The sequence below is a fragment of the Sorghum bicolor genome, chromosome 6, assembly GCF_000003195.3.
Source record: "Sorghum bicolor cultivar BTx623 chromosome 6, Sorghum_bicolor_NCBIv3, whole genome shotgun sequence".
Classification (NCBI taxonomy): Eukaryota; Viridiplantae; Streptophyta; class Magnoliopsida; order Poales; family Poaceae; genus Sorghum; species Sorghum bicolor.
Window position 1 is genome coordinate 43,166,027 of NC_012875.2, and position 10,539 is coordinate 43,176,565.

At 51.4% G+C, this 10,539-nt stretch overlaps 2 protein-coding genes across 2 annotated transcripts; both read left to right on the forward strand.

Moving 5' to 3' along the window:
• Positions 1,861–2,973, forward strand: LOC110436471 (serine/arginine repetitive matrix protein 1-like). Its single transcript, XM_021463572.1, has 2 exons — positions 1,861–1,927; positions 1,988–2,973. The coding sequence occupies exons 1-2, from the start codon at positions 1,861–1,863 to the stop codon at positions 2,971–2,973; spliced, it is 1,053 nt and encodes a 350-aa protein (XP_021319247.1).
• On the forward strand, positions 9,047–10,159 carry LOC110436472 (serine/arginine repetitive matrix protein 1-like). The gene is made up of 2 exons (XM_021463573.1): positions 9,047–9,113; positions 9,174–10,159. The coding sequence occupies exons 1-2, from the start codon at positions 9,047–9,049 to the stop codon at positions 10,157–10,159; spliced, it is 1,053 nt and encodes a 350-aa protein (XP_021319248.1).

The window sequence follows — 10,539 nt, forward strand, 5'->3', positions numbered from 1 at the left end:
AATAGGCACACCAACACGGTGCTTCCAACGAAACTGGGAAAAAAATTGTATTAATATATTAGTAAAACACCTAGATTGATTACCTTTTACTTTAACAAGAAAGAATCAGTCATTAGTATTTTTAAAAAGGAAAACAATGTATACAAACCTGTTTAGTGACATGAGCCTCCTTATCTTCTTGGTCGCAACAGTCCATCTGGAACTCATTGAATTTACGAACAAACATATGCATAGGCGCCCACCTCTGAATGAACTGCTTCAACATGTGATTTGCACTTTCACTCCTTTGGGTACTAGTCATCCCAGCGCAGAAAATACCCATAAAGTATGGCTTTGCCCACTTGGCACGGTGCTTGAATATCCTGATCAAGAACTGGTTATCAGTAAGATTGTATTTTCGGATTAACTGTCTCCACCTCCTTTCAAAACGATTGACCACGGTTTCTTCGGTGACGAGTTTGTTGAATTCTTTCTTAAAATTACTTTTCTTGCTGTATGCAGGCCCAACTTTCTGTTTGGTCTTCCTCAGAACATGCCACCAACACCACCTATGGTTCGATGTAGGGAACACAGATTTAATAGCTGCAGCCATTGCTTGGCACTGATCTGAATTGTAGAAATAAAAAAAAACATGAATCAGTAACACACGACTGAATTAAGGTGCAATGAGGAAGAAATATATACAAATAACGAACGCGATAAACCTGTGAGTATAGTCAAAGGAACCTTGCCAACCATTAGTTCTGTGAACTTGGTGAAAACCCACTCAAAGTACTCAATCTTCTCATTCGTCAATAATACCCCACCAAAAACAATAGACTGAAAGTGGTTGTTAACGCCAACAAAAAGGCCAAAAGGTAGATTATATAGATTCGTTCGATATGTAGTGTCAAAGGTGACCACATCACCAAACTTAGCATAGTCAGCTCTGTTTTTGCCAGTACACAACAGCATGGACTTGATTTTCCCATCGTCGTCAAGTTTAAAAAGAATTTCCATTCCCACATCATTGGTTTTCATATTATCAAGCAGACTCATGGTCTTCCCTATATCGTCCTTAATGTTGTCCTGAGCAATTCAAGCACATAGCGAACTTACAACCTCTTTATGAATAGGGATTGCTGACTCTGAACCATGCACACCAAGTATACTGCATACCCTACCTATAGGGATATTATTATCACGGAGCTTACGGACAAAATCTGTAACATCCCGGATTTTTACGAAAACCAAAAATACGAGCTTTTTAAAATTTTTCCTGTAATCGTGTGAATATTTCGAGGTTAAACTCGATCTTAACCTGCTAACAACCGTTGCATTCATATAGAATTGTTTGTAGGCGAGTGCCCCTGTTCGAGAGTCGTTTTGAGTTGGTCTTGTTTAGGGTTTTGAGTTCCTTTTGGAGTGCGCAAATCCGTAGCAAAGTCTTTCCGAATCTTCGTTGAGCCTATCTCAAGGTGAAGCGAATCCCTTCTCAAACTTTTTATAGGAGTACGTCTCAAACTCCATCGGATTTTATCCGATCCCCTTTTGTTTTCATTCCTTTGTGTTTAATCAAAAATGGAAAACCCCCTTTCTTTCCCTTGGGCCGAATCTCTCTAATTCTATCCATTCTTTTCTTTTCCTCCAGCCCAGCCAGCTCCCTGCCCCAGCCCATCCCGCGGCCCAGCTGGCTCACCTCCTCCCCCTCCTTTACCTCGGCCCAGCAGTCGACCCATGGCCCAGCTCGGCTGCTCACCCCCCCGGCCCAACTCGCGCGCGCCAAGGCCCAGGTCGTGGCCGGCCCAGCAGCCAGCGCCCCCGCCCCAACCCTAGCAGGGAGCTGGGCACCTGAGCCCCAGAGCCGCCGCCGCCGCCAGGATGGGGAGCGCCCCAGTGCCCGCGCCCCTCGACGTCCGTGCCGATGCCCGCCACGTGCCCAGCCGCGGTACGGAAGCCGAGGATCACCGTGTACGTCCCTGGAGCCCTAGTCTACGCCCTTAAATAGCGCTGCAGCCGCCGCTCCCCTCTTCCTTCCCATGGCGCCGCCACGCCCGCCTCCTGGGCAGAGCCGCGCGACCCTGCACCCCTCAGCGCCGCCGCCGCGACGCGCACACGCCCGAGCCCGTGCGCGCCTGCCCTCTCCCCTCGGCGCGCGCCCGCCACGCCGAGCCCCGGCCTCGCCCTGATGCTGCCTGCCGATCCGCGGCCGCGTCCTCGTCGAGCCGCCGCGACGCCGAGCCGAGCGTGGCTCCGAGCTTGCCGCGGACGCCGCTCTGTCCGCGGACTGCGACCGCGCCGTGCTGCCCACGACGACGACCGCGGGCAGCAGCAGGCCACGCCCGCGACTGCGACCTCGCCGTGGCCGCGTCACGGCCAGCACCGCGAGCACGGCGCCCCTCCGCGCGTCGCGTCCTCGACCTCGCCGAGCGCCAACCCCCCTGCACCTCCGAGCTCGGTCACGCCGTGACGCCGTCGATCGCCACCACGATGTCGCCCGCAACTGCGTCGCCCGAGCGCCTCGTCCCGTGCCCCGTCTCCATCGACGCGGCATGCCGAGCCCCGGCCGAACCCCGACGACCACGGCCGGCTGCGCGGACGCCCCAGCGCTGCCAAGCCCCCTCGGTGCCCCGCGACGCCAGGCACCGCTTGGCGCCCCCGCAACCCACGACACCGAGCTTCGACCGCACCGAAGTAGACAGCGAGCAACGCGACGCCGCACGTCCTCGTCAAGACTCCGCCGTGGAGCCGTGCTGCTGCAGCACCACCTCGTCAAGCGTCTCTGCCGCCGGTGAGCCACCAGCGCCCAAGTCCCCTTTGTTTCCCCCTTCCTGCATTCGCCATGCTGAGCCCGGCCTTCGTGCCGCAGTTCGTCCACTGTGCAGGGAAACAGTGGCCTCGTTGTGCCTTTGCCGAAGCGCCTTCCCGATTCCTGCTGCACATCCCGGCCAGCCGCAGCGAGCCACAGCCGGCCAGCAGCAGGCTTGCAGCTGATCTGCGCCCTTCCTCGTGTTCAGCAAGGTCGAACCTTGAACCTAGCCGACATCGTCTCCGACGTTGGCAAAACCCTTGTCGTTCATTTCGATATCATACATGCCATGTATCTTGCTCATGTATGCATTATGATCTATCTATTCGTTGCCTGTGCCGTGCCTTCGCGCCGGTCTATTTATTTATCTATCTCTATCTATCTCTCGTGCTATGGAAATGTACTACTCCGTGTTGTCCTTGCGTCGTTGCCAGTCGTTGTGTTGTGGATCTTTGTGCGTTGTTTCTTGTGTGGTGTGGTTGGTTGGTTGTGGACCGAGCCGTCGAGCCGGTCGAGAGAGTGACGTGTTTGAATGTTGCGATCGCGAGTTCGTCTCGCCATGGTCGTAGTGCCAAGCATGCCCCTTCTCTCGTGTTGTCGCTGTTCTTCTTTATTTATTTGCCGGAGGACTGAGCCTTCGAGCCGGTCGGGGAAATGGTAGTACGTTCGACCATTTCGATCGTGGGTTCGTCCCGCCGTGATCGCGATGCCGTGCGTAATGCATTCCTCGTGTTTAGTTGACTCCGTTGAACTACGATCGTTAGCTCCTATCCCTGTCCCTAGGGTTTGATCATTGCGGACTCGATATTCATAACGACGCGGTTCTCACCCGCACCTTCGGGTTCGCTGTGGTCTAGTCTAGTGGGATACAGATTAGGAGCAACCCTTGTAGAACAGTCGGGAACCAACTCGTTGGGTGAACCTCATGGTCGCAAATCCACCTTGCCATGACCACCGGGCGTTACCCCATTTCTCGTGTGTTTATCCTAACCACCTCGTATGCTTGCACCACTTCGACTATAGCATTCCCTCGGACCTAGTGGTGACAACCGCATCGCTATGGGCCTTAGGAGTAGCCTCGTGCCGATTTAGTTGCACAGTCGTGGTACGCTACGAGTAGGGTTGGATCGTGGGGTCGTATCTCTTTCATCCAACCGTCGTTCATTCCATGATGAGTTGGTCGAAACAGTATGGACTCCATTCCTCTTCTCTCCTGTTCTCAATCCCCGTAGATCCAGTAATATGTGGATTGAGCCCTTTTGTTTGTTTGGTGTTTTGATTCCATTTCTACGATTCCCGCTGTTGCTATGGCGAGTGGATCAAAGGAAGATGAATCCCGTGTCCTTTCTCGCCTTTTTGGTTCTTCGTGTTTAAACTCTTGTACGCTTGTACCTATTCGACCGCAGCATTTCTTGGTTCTCGTGGTGACAACCGCACCGCTAAGAACCCTGGTGATGTCTTAGTGCATTTAGTGCACCTAGGTTGTGGTACCCTACAAATAGTTTAAGCACTTGTGTACTTGTGTGTCACTCTCTCTGATTCCCCGTCTCTTACCATGGCGAGTGGATTGGAAGGGGTAGACCACTTCCCTTTTCTTCTCTCTTTGTTCCAACCTCTCTTAGCTCCCGACAATTATAATGGCGTACGAGTTAAGAGAGACTGGAACTTCTCGTGCTCATAGTCTTTTCGATTCCTGTCGATCTCTATGACACTTGGATCGAAAGACCATAAGCTGTGGTGTTTGCTTAGGATGAGTTAGAGTCTAAGCAATTTATTAAAGCCGTACAGGTTGACTCAGTTGACCCGGGAAGCACCGGCTAGGCTAAGACTCTGACTTGTACTTAGTGAACAACCATTCCTATTTCCTTTAGCCCAGGGATCGGACATCCGCCGAGAGGGCTAAGTTGTTACCCTTTCGGTGTCCTTTTAGTGTAGTTGTTCCTCAGTGTTCTGTCATCTCCTTTCACAGTCTTTCGAGGTCTAGTGGTTGATTGTATGCCTTGTTTGTCATTTACGAGGTAGTTGCTTCGGGGTTAGCGTTGATTGGATCAGAACCCGTTGAAGGAAGGACATGCAGATGGAAGAAAGATCTTAGATGAGTACAACTACAAGTGAACTGAGGATCTTGGAAATGGCATTCAACAGGTGCCACGTCCCACCCAACCTCGTAGAATCCTATTAGACATGCAATATTATAGATGCTAGTGCTTTACTTTTATGCAAATGAAATGAGATAGGTTGCATGGTAGAAATGCTTGTGAGCCATTGCCTTGTTGTAACCTATAACCCTCGCACACCCGCTGTTAGGTTAGAAGCTGCATACTAATTGCTACTGCTTCTACCACGCATTATATCTGTGATGTGATGCAATGTGGGAGATTGGATGTGAGTGGATAAGGCACGTGGTGCCGATAACTGGATAATGAGATGATAATGGATTTGGGGAGATCTTGGCGTGTGTCTTGGGTGTGTGGTGAGGGTTGAGTCGACCGAGCAGGATTTACGACGAGTCTTGGGACAAGTCTTGCCGGGGAGCGCTACCTGGGCGTTCCCCACGAGAGATACCTGTGGCGGGTACATGTGACAGGGAGAGGTCCCGGAGTGGAGTGTCTTCGTGGGACGAAGCGCCGGGATGGGAGGTGCTGTTAAGCACGGGGTAATCGGATGTCCCGTCGAGCGGGGCATCGGTTGGCCCCTCGTGAAGATGTCCTGTTTGGTCACCCTAAGGACTGATATGTTCTGTGGACCGGGTCTTAGGAAGCCTTGCACCCCACTCGCTCTTATGGGGAGGAGACGGATGTACGACCAGCTAGGGCGGTGCCACTACTACTAGGTTGTTAGCGGATAGTGTAGGGAGGTACGGGCATGAGGACCCACACCCTCCTAAGACAGCGTAGTGACCTTTGGGGCCCGGTACTACGCCTCACAGTCTCAGCGTACCGGTGGTACTCCGGTATGGTCCCAGTTCTGAGTGGTAGGGTGGCATCGTGTTTAGTTGGAAGACAGCCCGGAATCAGCCTAGACGAGGGCCTTCGTCGATGATGGTGATCTTGTGGTTAGTGTAAACCTCTGCAGAGTTTTGGTTGATCGATCGATACATATGCCGATTCGTCGGCTATGGACCTTTCCTAAGTACAGCTTCACTTGACTAGAGAGAGGAGTCCTTTCTACCTTCCCCTGGGTTTGTGTTGGATCCGGCGTTGGCCGTTGAGGCAAGGCACGAGCGGGAGTCGTACTTGCCGCCTAGAGAGTGAGAGTGTGGTGAGATGTGTGTGATGGGATGGATGGATGGATGGATGGACGGACGTGTGGTTGAGATGGATTAAAACCTGATGAATTATTACTATTAAATATTGATGAACTTGCATAGGAAAAACTACAGCCATATATATAGGCCTCTTGTTCTACCCTTTGCATTCCACTTACCACAAAGCTTACGCAAAAGCATAGGGTGGGAGCCAGTGGCCAGTACAAATCGTACTGAAAGTTGTTTAGCAGGTTTTGAACGCGGTCTATGATGATAACTATGGAGAATAGAAGGATTAGGTGGTCTCGTTCCTGCGCTCAAGTTTGGTTCGAAGATGAAAGCTACGCCCGCTGATAAACTACGCCGACTCTGATGATTGCCCGTGAAGGAGGAGCCTTCACCGCTGACGCTCTACATCGACTCTGATAAAGATCCGTGTGTGTTCCCGCTAGAAAAACGATGTAATAGGCTTGTTGACTAAGAGTTGTAAAGTAAATGTGTTGTAATCTTCTTTTTCACGATGTATGACTGTGATAACAGCTGATATATGATAATGTGATGGCTCAATTTCTGAATTATCACATTATAATTCGAATCTGAGGATTTTTCCCCTTTGTGGAAAAATCTAGGTCGTTTCAGTTGGTATCAGAGCCATACTTGACCCTAGGACGAGACCTTTAGGACTAAACACTAGTTTAGAAGCCAAACATTCTATCTTTTGTAGGGTTATAGATGCTAACACTTGTTTTCCCCCTCCGCCTTGAATTCTGCTGCTAACTGACCTCCCTATTTCATAAAGTTGACCGTTGGAATCTTTTCCCATACCCGCCCGCGCTAGATCGATAGTCGTGTGAGACTTTGAAGGTCTGTGAGTCGCCTCGAGTCAACACTATGCATTAGGAGTTGTAATGCTGTTTGAGTGCTTGGATCTTATGTTGTTGTATTTCTTCTACTTCTTGTTGTCTGAGTGTAAGTCATAGAACCTGTTTTATGCGAGTAAGACTCTGGGTCCCGTCCAATCTAGCTGGCTAAACCCAAGACCGTCCGGAGACTAGATAGGTGACCCTGGCTAACAGAACTGAAAAAGGGAGTAAAGCTGATGCATCATGTCTTGCCCATCTATTTCAAAACTGTTTTTGGTTTCCAACTAAACTTGTCTTCAAAATTGCCCCCTTTGGTTGAAAAATTTTCTCTCCTTTTGGTTAAGATATCCCCTCTTTAACAAAAGCATCTATACTTCAAATGGAAAAGTGTTTCAAAACTCTCTCAATATCTTCCCTTTTCAAAATGAAAGCAATTTTAACTCCTTTCTCAACTCAATTTTATTCAAAAGCTATTTATGAAACGGTTTAAAACAAGTCATCTTGCAAAAGGTATGACAAAATCGCTTCAGAAAAACAAAAGTTTTGATTTTCACTCAACAAAGTGGTTTTCAAATCAAAGTATCTTTGGCTCAATTTTGTTTTAAAGGCCTTTGATTTTATCTCAAGAGCCAAATTCCTTTTAAAAATCCAACCTCGCCTTAAAAGAAAAAGGAATTTCCAGCGATTTATTAAACAAAAACCATTGCGAAAAGATTTTTGTTTGCATCCTTTCAAGGAAAAGTTTTAGCAAAACCAAAATGAACTTACAAGTTTTAAAAGAAAATGCTTTGGTTGCGAAAGCTTTAGATATTCGAAAATGAAGAATGATTTCTAGTCATTTTCAAAACTAATTTGTTTACTTCAAACTAAAAAAAACGCCTTGTTTTATAAAACTAAAAGAGTCTCAAGTTCTCTTGATTTGAAATCTTTTACATCAAAAATCTTAAAATAATAATAATAATAAAATAAATAAATTTGGTTTTCAAAATTTGCGTTGATTTCAACCCTTTTCAAAAGCTCTTTTCAGTTTGAGGTCTCTAAAAATAAAAAGAAAAAAAAATATAATAAAAAAAAACTTTGTAAAACTGCTTTCGCTCCTTTTACGAAAGTTGTTTTGTGAAAAGCCCTTCCTTCAAAAGCTTTTTGCAAAAAGTGATGCATGAAAAACAGCTGAGAAAGCCAACAATCCTAGCTATGTTTAAGCCTGCCATGCACTTCTAGAGAGCCAGATGTTCATAAACCCGACGCGATTCTTGGTACCCATCGCCTCGGTGTAAAAATTTGGATACCCAACACTTGCGACTGAGCCTTGGATACACTCGGGACTGGACTCACTTCTATTTTGGAAAAGGTTTATGAAGCGACCACACTAAAGGGAAACAACTCAGAAGTAAGAAGAGCTTCGAGTATAGCACACTTGCTTCTTCACCGGCCGAGCAACATCTTTATCTCGGGGACGAGATTCCTGTAAGGAGGGTGGACTGTAACATCCCGGATTTTTACGAAAACCAAAAATACGAGCTTTTTAAAATTTTTCCTGTAATCGTGTGAATAATATAGTTTCGAGGTTAAACTCGATCTTAACCTGCTAACAACCGTTGCATTCATATAGAATTGTTTGTAGGCGAGTGCCCCTGTTCGAGAGTCGTTTTGAGTTGGGTCTTGTTTAGGGTTTTGAGTTCCTTTTGGAGTGCGCAAATCCGTAGCAAAGTCTTTCCGAATCTTCGTTGAGCCTATCTCAAGGTGAAGCGAATCCCTTCTCAAACTTTTTATAGGAGTACGTCTCAAACTCCATCGGATTTTATCCGATCCCCTTTTGTTTTCATTCCTTTGTGTTTAATCAAAAATGGAAAACCCCCTTTCTTTCCCTTGGGCCGAATCTCTCTAATTCTATCCATTCTTTTCTTTTCCTCCAGCCCAGCCAGCTCCCTGCCCCAGCCCATCCCGCGGCCCAGCTGGCTCACCTCCTCCCCCTCCTTTACCTCGGCCCAGCAGTCGACCCATGGCCCAGCTCGGCTGCTCACCCCCCCCCCCCGGCCCAACTCGCGCGCGCCAAGGCCCAGGTCGTGGCCGGCCTAGCAGCCAGCGCCCCCGCCCCAACCCTAGCAGGGAGCTGGGCACCTGAGCCCCAGAGCCGCCGCCGCCAGGATGGGGAGCGCCCCAGTGCCCGCGCCCCTCGACGTCCGTGCCGATGCCCGCCACGTGCCCAGCCGCGGTACGGAAGCCGAGGATCACCGTGTACGTCCCTGGAGCCCTAGTCTACGCCCTTAAATAGCGCTGCAGCCGCCGCTCCCCTCTTCCTTCCCATGGCGCCGCCACGCCCGCCTCCTGGGCAGAGCCGCGCGACCCTGCACCCCTCAGCGCCGCCGCCGCGACGCGCACACGCCCGAGCCCGTGCGCGCCTGCCCTCTCCCCTCGGCGCGCGCCCGCCACGCCGAGCCCCGGCCTCGCCCTGATGCTGCCTGCCGATCCGCGGCCGCGTCCTCGTCGAGCCGCCGCGACGCCGAGCCGAGCGTGGCTCCGAGCTTGCCGCGGACGCCGCTCTGTCCGCGGACTGCGACCGCGCCGTGCTGCCCACGACGACGACCGCGGGCAGCAGCAGGCCACGCCCGCGACTGCGACCTCGCCGTGGCCGCGTCACGGCCAGCACCGCGAGCACGGCGCCCCTCCGCGCGTCGCGTCCTCGACCTCGCCGAGCGCCAACCCCCCTGCACCTCCGAGCTCGGTCACGCCGTGACGCCGTCGATCGCCACCACGATGTCGCCCGCAACTGCGTCGCCCGAGCGCCTCGTCCCGTGCCCCGTCTCCATCGACGCGGCATGCCGAGCCCCGGCCGAACCCCGACGACCACGGCCGGCTGCGCGGACGCCCCAGCGCTGCCAAGCCCCCTCGGTGCCCCGCGACGCCAGGCACCGCTTGGCGCCCCCGCAACCCACGACACCGAGCTTCGACCGCACCGAAGTAGACAGCGAGCAACGCGACGCCGCACGTCCTCGTCAAGACTCCGCCGTGGAGCCGTGCTGCTGCAGCACCACCTCGTCAAGCGTCTCTGCCGCCGGTGAGCCACCAGCGCCCAAGTCCCCTTTGTTTCCCCCTTCCTGCATTCGCCATGCTGAGCCCGGCCTTCGTGCCGCAGTTCGTCCACTGTGCAGGGAAACAGTGGCCTCGTTGTGCCTTTGCCGAAGCGCCTTCCCGATTCCTGCTGCACATCCCGGCCAGCCGCAGCGAGCCACAGCCGGCCAGCAGCAGGCTTGCAGCTGATCTGCGCCCTTCCTCGTGTTCAGCAAGGTCGAACCTTGAACCTAGCCGACATCGTCTCCGACGTTGGCAAAACCCTTGTCGTTCATTTCGATATCATACATGCCATGTATCTTGCTCATGTATGCATTATGATCTATCTATTCGTTGCCTGTGCCGTGCCTTCGCGCCGGTCTATTTATTTATCTATCTCTATCTATCTCTCGTGCTATGGAAATGTACTACTCCGTGTTGTCCTTGCGTCGTTGCCAGTCGTTGTGTTGTGGATCTTTGTGCGTTGTTTCTTGTGTGGTGTGGTTGGTTGGTTGTGGACCGAGCCGTCGAGCCGGTCGAGAGAGTGACGTGTTTGAATGTTGCGATCGCGAGTTCGTCTCGCCATGGTC